General features: G+C 32.1%; 1 protein-coding gene and 1 long non-coding RNA gene across 2 annotated transcripts; both read left to right on the top strand.

The window, feature by feature from the left end:
- The first annotated feature begins 4,166 nt into the window (after positions 1 to 4,166).
- On the top strand, positions 4,167 to 6,927 carry LOC146899489 (uncharacterized). The gene is made up of 4 exons (XR_015023570.1): positions 4,167 to 4,576; positions 6,169 to 6,248; positions 6,457 to 6,611; positions 6,704 to 6,927. It is a non-coding gene; the product is annotated as an uncharacterized LOC146899489 (long non-coding RNA).
- A 5,296-nt stretch (positions 6,928 to 12,223) lies between these two features.
- Positions 12,224 to 16,657, top strand: LOC146899488 (uncharacterized). Its single transcript, XM_085737801.1, has 3 exons — positions 12,224 to 13,146; positions 15,978 to 16,084; positions 16,335 to 16,657. The coding sequence occupies exons 1-3, from the start codon at positions 12,304 to 12,306 to the stop codon at positions 16,339 to 16,341; spliced, it is 957 nt and encodes a 318-aa protein (XP_085593927.1). The 5' UTR covers positions 12,224 to 12,303; the 3' UTR covers positions 16,342 to 16,657.
- The last annotated feature ends 1,152 nt before the right edge of the window (positions 16,658 to 17,809 follow it).

Genomic DNA, 17,809 nt, shown 5'->3' with positions numbered 1-17,809 from the left:
TCACACACTCTCTCACCTATTTCTCTCTTCTCACTTTCTTCTCACAACCAAACACACCCTAATGGACGCATTGTTCCGTAGAGTCAAAGTATGCAAATGGTAAACTTTGGGACATATTTTGACCCGCTTTCACTGCTAAAAAAATTTCAATGTTTATGTAAGTGTGTGCTTCTTTCCTCTGCTGTAAGGTCTCAAGCCCATTGCGAAAAATCAAAATGTCGATTGTAAATATTTAAAGCCAACCATTTTACATTTATCAGAAAACTTTAGTATAAAATAAGTAATAAAACATCAAAATTTGGCACAAATTAGCATACTGCTGAAAATATAAGAAAGAGTTTTAAAATGCATAGATTGATCCATCACCAAGGAGCTAATTCGTTCATAACTCAGTAGACTGCTTATATAGATAAGGCGGAGCATCCTTGGCTCAACATTATAGCACACAGAGCTTCAACACTGTTACAACATTTCACTAACTCGAAGCGCTTGACTATGAGAATAAACATTAGAGAAGACATAATGGTTGATATTGAAAATGCATTTTCAAAATAGATTCAATATTTCTAAAAACTTTGAAAAATGTCAGCATTGTTTTTCAGTGTATCTAGAAAAGTTCCTATTTTTTGTTTTATTTTGAATCGGCAAATTTTATTCATCGACGAGAGGGTGAAAGAAACACCAACAACTCGTGGGAAGAGCTAAAGGAAACAACAACAGAGGAAACGAAAAGCGAGACAAAAATAATGAGGCCGACATATGCAACATGGTAAAGCAAAACCACAGCTCGGATCCCACGACAATACCCCTGCCTCACTACCGGAACTCGCGCACAACCACTAGCACAGCTGCGCAGAAATATTGCTGCCACAAGAACCAAACTGCAGCCACAAGTTCCTGTTATTTGTATAGGTTTCCTCTGGCTCTCCCATTTCTTCCCTCTACGCCTCAAATAAATCGCAGCCATGCAAATATTCATCGAACTAAATTAGATATTTTCAGGGGAAAAATGAACCTCATTCCATTTCAAGTGATTAAGTTTTGTTTTGTGAGTTTATTTTTATTATTATCTCAGTGTCAAGTTTTTAGTTCTTTTGATCAAGTTTTTTATTTTCGAGGCATATTATTCACATGGGTTTAAAAGTGTCTTTGCTGCAGAAATGTATGGCCGTCATATTGTTTTGACACACACACACACACACACACCACATGACAGTGTGTGACATGACCTTGATGAAATGACCTGAATAATGAATATGGTTCATTTTGCTAATCTCTCGAAATGAATTTGGTTCCAGGGGTTTGCCATAAAAGCAAGACATTTTGATTTATACTTGGTTTTATAATGGCACAACTTTAAATAACAACATAAAGGCCTTATTTGCAAGTAAATCAAGATCACATTTTTTTTTTCTTCCTTTTTTTCCCTATTATTACCAATTTTTTGTGCTTCTTAAAGAATGTTTTATTTGTCTTTGTATGGATCAATTGATTAATTGTTGAATACATACTTGAATCTTCGCCAAAGCAAAATCTACACACTAATGAAGAAGATATGATGTTGCAATTTGGATTATTGCAGTCGTCCAATACTTTTCACATGGAAAATGCCATTCTTTAATATTTGTAAAAGTTATATTTTGATGCTAAAGTTTACGCTATTACTAATTTGAGAGTATCCTACTCCTAAGATTAGTTATATTCTGTAAAATGCATGGAACAAGTGTGGCTGAGGTTGGATAACATCTAATCATAGTTTTAAAAAGAGAGAATGATTTAGGATGCCATTTTTTTTGAATCACCTAAAAGGTTATTGTTGTTTTATATATGCTTTATTCTACATAGCAGTGTAATTTTATCAGTGATAAATAAACATAGTATGACTGAATAACAATCCTTTTGTCTTGATGTTGAGTAAAGTATATTGTTTTTAGTTAGGATAAGTGAAATCACAATCCTTCGGTTTTTAGTTCGTAAATGTGTAAACTCATGACTCAAATTTTAAAATGAATAGTGTAGAGAAAATGGTTGGTAGTTATTGAAGTCCTAAATCTCATAAACTTAAGTCCGCTTTTCACAGCTCTGGGTATCATATTGTTAGTTTTTCATTCTGTCTAGCTGCCCATATAGTTGATTTATATGATTGTATGGATTATTTTGAAATTTCAATTATAACCTTTCCACCTCAATGATCCACTCCTTTCTTTATTTTGAAATATTTCTAATGTTTGTGCAATATTCCTTAATTTGATCATTTTTCCTTTGGAACAATTTTTTTACAAGATATGTTATTCAACCCGTCGATTATATATGCTTTAATTTTCATTTAGCAACCATACTTCAAAAATTTAAATATTAATTAGTCACCACTTTATATACACAGGAATCGGTGAATAACTCATTAGCGAACCTGAATATCCATATGTTGATAGCGAAATAAGAAACAAGAACTTAGCATTAGCATTACTGGCAGGATATTATAATTTTGTGAATGGAGAATTCAAGTTGTGGAAGTATAAGATTCGTGTCACTAAACCCGTTACCATCCCTCTAAAAGGCCTTGACATGACTATCTAAATCCTCAAGGAATCAAGCTTTGAACCACTATCTCAACTCTCAAGTGACATAGAAAAACCTTAGTCATCATATATCTTTGTTGCGATTTGTGATTGTGTGTAAATTATTACAGATAAGGTTTTTTATTTGTATTTTTGTTTCTCTTATCAAAAAGCATGAATAATTTTAGGTAACCAATATTTAACAACTTAATATCTAATGGATTATGTGAGATTAGATACTTAGTTTGTAACAGTATTTATTAGCGGATACTCGAAGAACCATAAAGAGTGTTACAAAGAAACTTCTCTCTATTCCCCTTTATTTTAGGATTCAAATAAATTTAGATGTTCAAAATTGGCTATAGTAATTATCATCCATTCTTTGACAATTTTCTTTTATTCTTGGTTTTTGACTTTAGAGGATGTGGAGACACACAAGACATATAATTGCAAGGTAACAACTGCTGACAGGAGGAATTCTGAGAAATCTTTAGGTGGTGAATGGTCTGACTTCGTCATAGACCGCGACTTACAAGAGGGTGACAAGTTGATCTTTGATTTGGAAGATCCACCAACCAAAATGTACATCAGACACATCCGCGACCAGTAAACAACGAAAGGTAGTGGTTACTTTTGGAATTGAAGATGATGAGGCCATTTTGGAAATTTAACTTTGTAATCCATCAAACACAACTACTTTAGAATCTATGTTGTATAACTTCTGTTTTGGTTTCGTTTATGGTAGACCTATCTAGGATTTGATATGTTATGGATCATGGTTTTTTATATTTATATGCATGTAATATCTATATTTCGAATCAGTTTACTTTTAAGCGTATTAACAAATATGTGTTTGCCAACAAAATTATCCGAAAAAAAGCAATCCACCCCGTGCGAAGCACGGGTTTGTAACTAGTTTATTAAGTAAAAGAAATAATAAGTGTCTAAGACACACTCCATTCCTCCATCCCGTCAGATTATTATATATATATATATATATGGGTTAAATATGTTTTTGGTCCCTATAAATATATCAACTTTTCGTTTTAGTCCCTCTAAAATTTTCCTTCAACTTTTAGTCCCTATAAAATTTTCAATCACTACTTTTGGTCCCTATTTTTAAGTTAATTTTTTTATTTTTTAATGAAATTGTGCAGAAATGTGTAGAATATTGTAAAAAAAATTCTCCCAAATAATTAGAATTTTTTAACAAAACATAAATTAATTATGAATTTTTAACCGTCAAACATATAAAAATTCATATTAAATTCATGTTTTGTTAAAAAATTCTAATTTTTTTTGGGAGGGATTCTTATAATATTATGAATTTTTCTGCAAACTTTTATTCAAAAATATGTATTCTATATATGAGTTTACTTTAAAAGAAGGACCAAAAGTGAAGATAGAAAATTTTTGAGGGATTAAAAGTTGAAGGAAAATTTTAGAGGGACTAAAACGAAAAGTTGGTATATTTATAGGGACCAAAAACATATTTAACCCTATATATATATATATATATATATTAATAAACATAATTACACATAATTACTACTACTTAATTAGAAAATATAAGTTAAAAAATAAAATAAAATATAAATAGAAAATCTTCTAAAACACATTTTATCCGTGAGACACTTCACGCCTAAAATCCCAAATTGATTCTCAGTTTCTCACCTTCCAGAATCCCAAATCCATATCAAATCCATATCTAGATTCTAAACCCACTTTGTCTTCACGAAAATGGCACATCTTCGACCCTAACGGTTCTTGAATCCCTCCACGCAAATGGCTGTTCAGCTTCGAGACACACCTTCGCCTCAAACCCAAACAAATTGCAGTTCACGCCTCAAATCCAAAAGCTTATTGAATCCCTCCGACGCCTCACACAACTCGCTTCTCACCTCAAACTGTTTCTCTTTACGCCTCAGATCTACGATTTATCTCTTCACACTTTAACCCCCAAATTGGTACTCTTCACACCTCAAATCCCTAATCGATTTAAATTTTCTAATCTCACGGTATGTTTAGTTTCTCCCTACTTTCAATTTCAGTTTTGCTTATTATTGATTTTATCACTCTGTCACCGTTTCAGTTTCAACCCTTTTGATTTTTCACTATTTATTATCCAAATATGAGAATCTGTATTCTACTGTCGTGTGTTTTTTGCCATTGATTATTTTGTTTTACATTGTTTCTAATTTTGAATGGTGTGGTTTTTTACTTTTGAATGATATATACAAATATTTAGCTATTGTGAATAGATAAGATTGAGCGAAAGAACAATTTTATTCTTCATTTCATCATTTTCCTACTTCTATGTGTTAATTTCATGATTTTGAAGTATGGGTCGTTGTTATTTTTGTTAATATTTTTTTTAGGTTCTTGTTAGATAACCTGATGGGCTGGAAAAAAAAATTGTGGATATGTTGATACTTCTTTCATGTTGAGCTGAAAATGAATAAAACTGTGATGGAAAAATATTGGTTAGAGGTTGTTGGATTCATTTGGTAATATCATGGCTTTTAAGTAGAGTACAATAAGGTATGATTGCATTGTATATATCAAAATATTGGTTAGAGGTTGTTGGATTCCTTTGGTGTTTACTTTGCTAGACATTCTTGATGTAGTTTATATCATACTTTGGAAATATTTGTTACTGAGAGCTGCGCTTGTGTGTTAATAGATTGTGTTGTATAGCTATGTAATATTTTTTCCCTTTGTAGTTCGTTGTTGTATGCCATAATGGACAATGTAAGAAGGGTACGTAAAAGATGGTCGAGGTCCTACTAAAAGTTCTGATTTACATCTTCATGTGAGATAAGTGTTGAGTTGGCAAAGAAAGTACGACATCAAATTTGAATCTTAACTTTTACATTGAATCTTAACTTTCTCTTCCTTTAGAATTTAAGAATAACTTGGTTTAGGTTTGATTAATTTTGATATTAGCTTATGATTCTTGTTATGCTATTAGTTTGTTAAGAAAATAAAATGAAAATGTCATGATTCTCTTTAGTTGTGTCTACAAAGGATCGAGTTAGTTTAAGTTACTTTGGTGTTTCTTGGGATTGTTTAGTTATAAGTGAAGAATTTGATTTGTATAGGCTTGAAATAAATTTAGAAATTTGCAAACTTTGATGTTGTATAAATTTTGATTCTTGAAGTGATGCTTTTATTGGGATAAATTCTTAGAAGTAGGATGGAAAGGCAGTAGAGTATTATGGCATGGTTGAGAGTATTTGGGGAAATATAAGTTAGAGGTGAATCATAATATTTATTCAAATTGTATATGGAGCTATCGAGTAATTGTGTATTCAAATTGGTAATTGCGTAATTATTCTAAGGTTTATTAGATTATATTATGGTGTCATGATATTTAGCTTGTGATGTTGGTGCTCTTGAAAGTTAGATTTGGATTAGTTGGAAACTTTGGTGTATATGGAGTTAGAAGAGAACATAAGTTATAGTGAGATTTTGTTGAAACTTGAGACCATGGTGATCCCTAATATCCCTTGAATAGCGTGACATCACCATCTCTTCGAAGACGAGTTTCCTTTTTCAATTCACGGTTATGTGAGAATTGGAATTGATTTAATGCTTGATTTTTTTCCAGGTGACATCTATTTTGTTGAAAGAAAATGAGCTTCATGCGGTGAATATTCCTGCTCACGTCATGTTGATTTTGGTGGTAAGGTAAATTTAGTTGGTGAGCTTAATATGTAAAAGGAACTTATATATATAATTGATTATTATAATTAGATAGTACTTGACAGTGTGTTGGCTAGGCATAAGGTGTGCATGTTTAGTTTGACCCCATCATTGAATTCGACGTGGAATGGTATTTGTGGCTGCAAATGATAGTTATGAATGAATTTTTTTTTTGTTTCTATGTTCTTAGCAGAAAATTCCCTTTCTAAAAAAATGAAGACATCCACAAGTTTTTAGAAGCAAGTCCATGAACCTTACATTTGTCAAGGCCACCTATATTGTGTGGAAAGAAATTGAACTCGAAGAGGGTTGATGCTCCTAGATATGTACGTTGATTTTGGTAGTGAGGTAAACTTGTGCTTTTAAACTATATCTTGTTTTGTTTTCCTTAAACATATTAACTGCATCATTGACTTGTTTTACTTTGTTCTTTATACTAGCAAGTTATAAGGCAGCTGGTGATATGAAGTGGGTTAAGTGGAATGAAGTAATGTTGGTCATTATGTGGAACACACTGCAATATGTCTCGGCATTGGTTCGATTTATGTCGTGATTTCATTTGTAAAGTATGTTGTTGTGTGTATTTGGTGTAGAAATGCTCTTGTATCATTGAAAATAAATGTGTATTGATATGCGAATGGTAAAATATGTTGTTTGACTTGTACGGATGAGTCAAATTTTGCTCATATTTTAGTATTATATCTCGTTAGAAATTACTTGATTTCATCTTATAGACAAAACAAAATTCCATGAATTGACCATATGCAGATGCTAGTTTTTTTTTTATAAAAAAAATCCATTAGCCATGGTTCAGCCATGACCGTATTTTTTTAATTTTTTTTTCAAATTTTAATCTATGGCTACGTTTTCGCATGTTCCTATTGTTTGACCTTTAGGCAACACGTAAAAGTGTTGCCTTAGGTGGAGCTAATAAGCGTCCCCTTTTCATAGAGTTTAGGCGACGTTTAATAAAACTGTGTCCAAAGAGTGAGAAAAATCGTCCCCTAAAACAATAGGCGACGCTCGTATAGGAGACGCTCGAAAAACGTCACCTATTCTTTTTGGCAACGTTTTTCATAGTACTGGCAACGCTTTTCTACTGTTGCCGAAGAGGATAAATGGTGTAGTGACATGTGTCATATTTTTATTTATTGGGTGTAAGAATAATCTCTTAGGTAAGAGTTCATGCAAGAATATCTCAAATAACATATATATTTCCACACAAAATAACAAATATATTTGTACACCAAATAACATATATATTATACTAGTAAATACCGGCGTATAACATAACAAAATATCACTCATCAAAATAAGTCGACTAAATTATAAAAAGACATATAATCTCAATAAAATAATAAATAATAAAAGTAGGGTGTTACAATAATTACTTTCCATGTTCCTAAGTTTAAGCCATTAATTTATTCCAGTGCAGTTTTGTGTTGACAGATTTGGTTGTGGCAACAACTCTATACCATATTTAGGAATTCGACACGATATGCTAAGTCTAAATGAAAAAGCGAGTTACTCTTTATAATTCGGGGGTATGCCAATTCTTTCGACTCAACCATTGTAATTACGGAAGTTGAACAAGCTGTGAAACAACTTCCACATTTTTATTTCAATTCATTTGGTCATTGAGTTGTTAGGAATATGTGAAGTTGACATTTTTGGTCTCGTTTGGGTTTTGAGGCTCGGCTTCTAGCTTATCGGCACCTTAGTTTTGCTTTTTATTCTCTTTTTTCTTTCCTCGTATATTTACGAGTGCGAGTTTATTGAGAAAAAGAAAGTCGTTAAACAAGTCACTCTTAAATATTAGGTGCTTATGGAGAAGTTAGCGACTTATGAAATTAAAATTCATTGTATAAAGTTCGGGGTTACATTCTTATATTCTTCTATTATTATTATTATTTGGCGGCATCACAACTGCTGCCGTACTTGGAATCATATATAGTGTTTTCAACACTTACCAACCACTCCCGGAAGGCTTCTTCAAATATGGTAATTATAACTTGAGAACTTTTCAAGTAGTGATTGACATCATTAAAACTAGTAAGAAAATATTAATAATTTAATTAAGTTCACTTTGCGGCTTGTTGGTTTATTGTTCGGTTTGCAACCGGCTTATATCTTCAAGAATTATACTATGTTATGTACTGATGCTTACTTCCATTCAAAGGTAAAAACTTTCTTGCAGAATTGAGGGAACCTTTTAATCTTCAAAATAGTTGGCTTTTGTGGGCGGTAGTTGGACATGTTGGTGCCCTAGTTGCTATTGGATTGACGGGAGTTGCTTGTGTCCTTTTTTAATGGAGAAACCCCGAAAGAGAGGTTAATAATTTATCTTAGATCATTCACGAGCGAGACATAAATGTAATTCACAAAGGTGTGGATCACTTATTCACCAGTGCGAGTTTTTTGGCGAGAATTTGGTACTTGATTTCGGATTGGTTGGCTTTGTTATTGTTACAACGAGATCCCTTTTAGAATTTTTTTTGCATTTTGGTTATTTAGGTGGTTAAACAAAGCAATCTTGTTTGCCTTTAAACATAGTTTGGCTTTCTTGCGTTTGGGTCCTTTGGAAAGAAAGAAACATGTGCATTTTTCGGCATAAAGAGAAAGGTTTAAAGTCTCGATGTAAAAAAAATTAAGCTCAATTCTTACCGATGGTTGAAAGTGAAATACACAACGTTCGTTTTTACTACCATTGTTGGTGGCTTAATCATCTATAGTGCTTGTCATATGTTTCGTAGCGTCTTCCTTTTTTGTTTTGCTTTTGTTTTTGATTTTGAACTTTAACATAGTAAACTATCTTTAGTTCGTCGCTAGCATATTATGTGTTGCCCGGGGAAATGGTTATTTAGTCATGGTGAGCGTAAATAAATTTGTAATCTTCTTTTTTTTGTCGCGAGTTTGATATAAGATATATTAAATTTTTACTTGACAAAAATTATTTTTAGTAGTATTATTTATTATATAGTATACAAAATTTCATGGGTTTTTTGGAAGAAAATTTCGGTTATAGATATTTTCTAGATTATACTTGCACATAATAGATGCGAGAGGTCGCGGTTTGAACCATGAATATCACTTGTTTATTCATTTTAAGAGGTGAATGTCTAGCCACTAGGTTATTTGAACAAATTTTTGAGAAATTCTTATGTGAACTCTCATTCAACAAATCATTCTTACATTCAACCAATAAAAACATGACACATATTATTAAAATTAAAAAAAGTGATTTAATTAATTAAGAAATTAAAACATGAGAAATAACTGTGTCTTTCTTCAGCCATGGATTTGTGCTCTCTCCCTAAAATGAACTATATATTGAAGCATATAGGTTGAATGAGTACGTTGAGTTCAACTGCAGCATCTTCCACTCAAAGCATAAGGCTCTTACGATGATCCTTACGATGATCTCTACCTACTGATAATGGTCCAACTTTGATTCCATGAATCTCATCCATCACATCAAAAACCCCATCCTCAATCTTTTTATAAATACTTCCAGCCGTTTTTACATACGTCCCTTCAATGTTCTCACCATAAAAAAGATTTATGATCACTTGCCAATAATCAATTTTTAGGAATGATTCTTAATATAATTATGATCTATCATGTAAAACCCTAATTAATTGATGAAAATGTATGTTAAACTTTATTTTTGAGTGTACCGTGATGGATGGGATCATTATGGATGGATGAAATCATTTTGTGCGACTGGGTTTCACCATTGTTAGGGAGTGAGCACAAAACCATGACTGAAGAAAGACAGTTATTTCTCATGTTTCAATTTCTTAATTAATTAAATCACTTTTTTTAATTTTAATAATATGTGTCATGTTTTTATTGGTTTAGTGTAAGAATGATTTGTTGGGTGAGAGTTCACACAAGAATTTCTCTTTTTTTTAATGATTTTAAGAATTATGTTTAAGTACCTCTAAAAAGAACTAATTTTAAATAAATTAAAATTCTTTATAATTCTAATTACAATAAAATTAAGTTTTTTTTATTGTCGATAGACGAAATGACAAAGTCATTATAAATCCTTATTTATCCTTATTTATTAATTTTGTTGCGTACGCAGCAACTTAACCTAATTTTTTCCCGCTCATTTGCTTTATTAGGTTTGCAATTATTTAGCCTAACAAATTCCATCTAAAAAAATGCATTGCACACCAATTTCATTCATATCCTCTTGCTTTTTTTTTTTGAAGAAAATATTTTCTACCATATCAATATCAATGATCATGTATGATCCTTCTATTTTATACTTTTTTTTTGGTCAAGAATTTTACACTTTTTTTTTTGGATTTTTTTTTATTCATGACTTTTGTTTTTGACATCCTTATCCTTATTTATTAATTTTGTTATGTCTGCAACAACTTAACCTAATTTTTTCCCGCTTATTTGCTTTATTAGGTTTGCAATTATTTAACCTAACAAATTTCATCTAAAAAATGAGCAATTCTTACATGGTCGGAGACCCAAATCAAATTTATTTGGTCACACACACACAAATGTAATAAATTTAAAGAAAAATTATTTAGTCACATCATTCAAATTCATTCACTTTTATTTTTTCTTCATTTATGAGTGTGTGTCCAAATGAAATTAATTTAGGGTTGTGTCCAAGTTAGAATTTCTCCTAAAAATGCATTGCACACCAATTTCATTCCTATCCTCTTGCCATTTTTTTTTGAAGAAAATATTTTCTACCATATCAATGATTTTACGGGTTAAAGATTATTTATTGGTCTCTATTATAGTCGAGAAAACTCGTGCGACGCACGGGTCAAAAGTCTAGTTAATTTTGTTAAGTCTCAGCAATTTAACCTAATATTTTCCCGTTCATTTGTTGTATTAGATTAGCAGTAATTTAACCTAACAAATTTCATCTAAAAACATGCATCACACCAATTTCATTCCTATCCTATTGCCTTTTTTTATTTTATTTTTTACAATATTTTGTACACTTATTTAATACTAAAAAAAATGCATCGCACCAATTTCATGCCTTTTTTTTGACAATTTTGGTACATTTTTTTTAAGGAAATATTTTGTACACTTGTTTAATACTAAAAAAATGCATCGCACTAATTTCATGCTTTTTTTTTTTTTTACAATATTTTGTACACCTTTTTTTTTAAGGAAATATTTTGTACACTTATTTAATACTAAAAAAATGCATCGCACCAATCCTTATTTATTAATTTTATTAGGTCGCAAAGAACTTAACCTAATAATTTCCCTCTTAAATGCTGCATTAGGTTAGCAGGCAATTTAACCTAACAAATTCCATCTAAAATGCGGCGCACCAATTTAACCTAACAAATTTCCTCTAATGTAGTAATCCTTAATATTTCTCCCAACCGATGAGCTTTTCATTCCTATCTGTTGAGTCATCGTTTGTATATATCTATTATTTCTTTAGACTTTTTTTTTAACAAGTTGTTGTACACTTATTTAATACGTTTACCAACGTAATACCCTACTTTCCATGCAAACTCGGCTATATATAGCAAACTCTAAACCATGTTTCTCTAAAAAAAAAAAAAAAACTAAACCATTGTATATTATCCAGTTATTCATCTCACCGTATATATTTATTTTTAAGATATTATATAAATAAATTCAATTAATATACTTACATGTGTATTCGTTCATACAAACTTATTTAATATCTAACCCAAGCAACGCCGGGTCTCTAAACTAGTTATAAATAAACTTAACAATTTTGGCATTTTGCCGGTTGAATTAGGATTTGTGGACAAATTAAGTTGTTTTATTTAGGAAAAAATTATATAAAATAAAATAATAAAAATAAAATAAGTGTTGGTAAAAAAAAAATGAAAAATAGAGACTTTTAAAGTGTATCATCACTCCCTCAAAAAAAAAAAAAAGTGTATCATCATCACATTCCCTATATATCATGAAATGCAGAATCCACACAACGCAATCACGCAAAACCTAACCAACGCCCCCTTCACTTGACGCACGCTCCTCCACAGCCGCCGCCGTTAATTCCAGTTTGATAATGGATGATTCAACAATTAGCAACCTCATTAAGATAATGGATGATTTAACAAATCGCTACCTCATAGTAATCAAAAGTCGCATCGATGAACTAGAGAGATATCCAACCAACAATGAACAACAACTCGCTCGCATTGATGAGTTGAAGAGTATTCTTGAAATTCTTCTTGCAATCCCTCCTCCACCGCTCTCGTCCATGGTTGATTTTTCAGATATCGAAGTCATACGCTTAATCAAAAGTCGTATCGAGGAACTAAAGGTATTTCCAATCTACAGCGAACAAGTAATTATTAAGGAGGTGGAGAATCTTCTTGAAATTCTTCTTCATCTTAACAAAGAAGATATTGTCGACATGGAAAACCTAAATTCCAGTTTTACTCGCGCCGCAATAGTCCGAATCAATAGGCGTATCGATGAACTAAAGGAAGGTCCAACCAATAAACGAGTTATTAGTGAGTTTAGTTCTCTTCGTCGATCTTTTGTTCGTCTTCTCGAAGGTCAGGTCCACGATGATTTCAGTGAAGTACGTCTCGTTAAGGCTATTGTCGACTTGCTTTCCTTTGCTTCACCGAAACATAGTTCCTTTGATCCAGATTGGGTTGATAACCCAGATAACATTCCTTACTGTGATCCGATGCTTCTTCTTGATGAAAATGATTTGGAAACTATCCATCAATTTGTTTCGAGACCTTATGTTTACACCAATATGCTTATTAGGGACGCTATTTCGGAATTCTGTATCAATGCTAACTTGTGGCTTTTATGCAATTCTGATGATGATGATGCTGATACTGCTGTTCATCGTGTCAGATTGAAGAAGATCATTTCTGCAATCAACAATCTAGTAAGTCCCTAATTAGTTTGGTTTTTAAGAATTTTAAATTTGGTTAAAATTAGTTATATATATATTACCTTGGTTATCGGTACTGTTATGTGCTGGTGTGTGTTAGGAACCCGATTCATCGACAATGAGTATGTTATTTATGAAATTAAAAGATAAATGCAAACAGATGAATATCCGATGCCCACAGAGCAAAGCTCCTACAGTGGCAAGACACCCTCCCATCCCACTCTTTCCTCACATCCCTATATAACAAACACACATCACTCAATCCATATGCTCCCTCACTCCCTCCCCTGCCACATAATGGGTTTGGACAGAAGATTTGCTGCTAATTTATTATTATTTGGGCCCAGATTCTCCTTTATGGCCCTATTTTGGCCAATGCCTGACTGGATATCGTCTCCGTAGAAAACCTCTTTGAGGACGTACCTTCCACAACAATTGTCTCTATATCCACATAAGTCCTATTGTAAGCATAGCCAGTGTTATTACCAAGGAAAGGCACACAAACTTATTTGATCCATCAATTAGACTTTTAGCGCATGGTATAGCCCTAATGCTTGAGCAGAATTACTCACGGTTAAAATTTAAGAATCTTTAGATTTTCCTTTAATTGTACTACTTCCTAGATTGATTGCTATTACTCCTGGGGTATAAAACTTCTTAGGACAGTGCATACTCCTGGATCATTGAAAGCCAGTGACACAACATTGCTTAATGTGTTAGTGAAGGTGCCTCATAGCATAATTGTTAGCTTGGTAAAGGATATTGGTGCTGATTGGGACATTGATTATCAATTGGATATTGGTCTTGTTATCGATCTTCCTATTATTGGCAATTTCACCATTCCTCTTTGTCAAAAGGGAGAGATCAAGCTCCCAAGCATCTCTGACTTTTTCGCCTAGTTTGATCCACTATGAGGCATATATAAAATAAAATAAATAAAAGCACCATTATGTTTGCTTTTACATCATTTTCGATTTACTGGTGTTTCCTTTTCCCTTTGGTTGAACTTTTTGTTGGATACGGATGTTATAGTACAATACATAACTAAAGTATTTGAAATCAAGGTTTTGAATGGAAGTTTTTTTGTTAGACAAATTGGGGTTTAACATGGTTGTTATACTAAATAGGCAAAACAACTTGCATTGAAGCAACTAATTTAATATTAGAATGAACTCTCTTGATGTTTGTTAGAACAAATGAATCTCTTTGTTGTTTTGCTCACAACTCCAAATAAGATGATGTATTGGAGAGAATGGAAAAGAAGAGAAGAGTTTTGAATTCTCAAATTTATGAATATGGTGCACACTTGATTGATATAATCATATAGCTTTTATATACTTTTGCTAATCTCACAATGGATAGCTAAATCAAGTTGTAACCGCCACATAACAGAAAAACTAAAATTTTAGGAAGTAACAAACTTGTCTAACATAAGATTAACTAAAATTTTAGGAAGTAACAAAGTGTTATTATGTACTCATAAATACTATGTGTGTGATCTCATTATACATACATGGAGTTTTTCACTCGCATTATTAGCCAAAACAAAAATTGAGAAGCGAGTGCCATCTACTTGACTCATGGATTGAATCTCAGAGTCTTTGTTTAAGAAACCTTTCTGCTTGTGGACAACATGGTCTAGAGTTCCAAGAGTCAACATTATCACTATATCTGTACCATAGTGTATCCAAGGGAGTTGATACATGTCATTTTGAATGTAGGTGGCATCAGTCTTCGTACTCCAAGTTTGAGAAACAGACACATTAGAGCTAATAGGCCAGACACATTAACATGCGAATTTCCAAATTTGCCCCTTGCCCTCCTTTTCTCATGAAAGTCAAATCTGTAGTTGAGTAAGGTGCTGGACCCACCGTGCCAAATACCCATGCTCCACTCCCCTCTTTCTCCAACAAGGGAAATGTTTCGACATTCTCATCGCGGGAAGATTAATCAATACAATCCATACAATATATGTTTAGTTGCTAATTGCTATTGTTGATTTGGATTCTCTTTATTAATGTGGGTTTTGTATCTTGTGAGTTTAGTTAGGACTTCAAAACAACAGGGAATAAGAATTGTAAGTATGTAAATTGTCAACTAGAGTTGTTAGGTGCTTTGTCTTGCTTCACCTTGTATTTTTGTTTTCCATGTTGAAGAGGGGATTGCAGCTCTTTCATTATATCCTGAGCTGTTATTTTGTCTATGTTTGCTCACTACTCCTTGTTCTCTTTATTTGTGTTGGTTGATACTATGACATGCGGGATGGGTACTAGAATTAATAGACCTCCATGAATCAAAATCGTCCCCAGACATGTTTTTGATTGATAATTGGACTAAATTTTGAGGGAGAAAATGGTCCTTTAATTGCATTCTGTTATGTTTATTGAGGCGTAAAGTGGTTGGATAGCTAGATAAAAGAGGGTTGGCTTAATTCGAACATGTTTTATTACTTGACACGAGAGCATAAGTGAACAATTATATCCAATTCATTTACATTGTTGTGGGCTACATATGAAATGACACAATATTATATAGTTTAGAATATGCACTGTCTGGTTTCATGTAATGCACTAATGTGTTGGTAGGTGTCATTGATTAACCTTGTTAGAGGGTTCATGTTCTAGCATTTGGAATGTTGTCTCGTTGTATTGGAAAAAATCTTGTGTCCGTGGCTAGAACACTTTTGTACTCATGCTATAGTTTAAATTGTTTTCTAGTTTGTCTTTGTTCTTAGTGTAACATCTATTGTAATACTCTCTATCTATACAATGTATGCTATTATGTAGATTATTTTGAATGAGTTTAATATTTGCATGTTTTTTCAGACACTGGAAATGGAAAGTGAAAAACTCTCTGCCGACAATGGCCAGCAATCTAATAGTCGAGACAGAAAACGATTGAAAAAGTCTGTGAACAACAAGAAAAGAACTCTGTAAGGATTTTGTTATTTTTTTCTCTTCTTCTTTTGAAGTCACATGGTTCTCATGACTTTAATGTCATCTGTCAATGTGTCTGCGATATGTTTTTATACATATGTTAGCCCACATGGATGCATGTGCTTGTTAGCTAGTCTTACAAGGAAAAACTGCAACTTTTAACATCAAGCAAGCATTTTAATTGTTCAGAGTTAAGGATGTACAAAACCAAAGAATAATGTTTGGTAATTGATTAAAATGCAATAGGTTCTGATGGAGCATGATGGTGAAGATGCTGATGCTGTGATGCTGGAGTAAAATGTGAGATGTTAGAGCCAAATGAAGGAGATGGTACAACGAAGGAATTTGTGTTTGTTCACTTGTGTTCTTTCAATTGCCCAACTTTGCACTCAAAACAGCTCTCGTCTATATCTTAATTGTAGTACTAGTGTGGACGTTATGTAATAAATTTTATTTAAAATATTTTGTCCCAATTTTTTTCTATTATACTTCAATGCAAGGAATTCAGAATATGATCTATGACCCGTGTGTTGCATGGGTTAAATGAAATATTTTAATTTTACAATCAATAATTATTTATAAATCAACCGTCATTAATCTATCCTAAAAATCTTCATCCAAAACATGAACATTGGTTTTGATGTTCATAATCAATCCAAAATCTCAATCGAGAACACAAAGTTGGCCAACTTGTTCACTACTAGATCGATGAATGTACACAAAGTTGGCTAATTTGTTCACTACTAGATCACTCAACACACATGTCTTCTTATGTGGTAATATATGTTACAATAGGAAAATAAATAATTCTTTAAGGATATACATATACCAACAACAAAAACAATAAATAATACTAGAAATAGAACCGGAAATGAGTCGAGTCGATCCGAACTTGACTCGGTTTGGCTCAACTCGATAAAAATTGGTTCAACTCGAAAGTTAATGAACTTAATTTTCAATTCCAAGCTCAACTCATTTAGTTAATGAATTTAATTTTCAATTCGATTTCAACTCATTCGGTTCACGAACCAAGATCAATGAATCATTTATCGAGTCGAATCTTGAACTTTATTTGAGTTAGCTCGGTTCGTTGCTAACCCTATTAGAAACAATTAACACTATCCAAATGCATTGTCAACATACACCCTTCGGTCACTAATATAAACAAAAATTTGATTTTTAGATTCATTCATTAAATGACGTATGTAGTCTAGACTACATACGTCATTTAATGAATGAATATAAACATCAAATTTTTGCTTATATTACCGAACGGATGGTGTATTTCTTATTACAAATTTCGAAAAACTTTTCTATAAACAACATTTGAAATTACATTAATGTCTCCACTTTATTGGCAGCTTAGGGTTGAAACACTTAAAAAGAAACCTAATATTAATTTTAGATTTGAAATAACGGATATTAAATCAAATCTAAAAAATAAAATACTAATAGAAAACTAATAATATTTTTTGGTTTCAAAAACAAATCATTTTCTAATTTACATCAGCTACTCCAACTATTTAAAACAAATACTAAACCTAATCTAAAATTAATACATACGGTTTGCCTTCTTTAAATAAAATAATTATAATGTTAATGAATTCCACTACTCTCCCTTGAAATTAGTTTTATTGGTGTGGGTTCTGATAATATTTCTTTATTGACCTTTGTGTGCTATAACTTCATGAATCACCAAAATGTGAACTAAAAATAAACAA

This window comes from Medicago sativa, chromosome 8 (assembly GCF_051527215.1).
Source record: "Medicago sativa cultivar Bolivia chromosome 8, Bolivia_mono, whole genome shotgun sequence".
Classification (NCBI taxonomy): Eukaryota; Viridiplantae; Streptophyta; class Magnoliopsida; order Fabales; family Fabaceae; genus Medicago; species Medicago sativa.
Note: the sequence above shows the minus strand (reverse complement) of the source record. Positions and strands in the feature narration are given on the sequence as shown.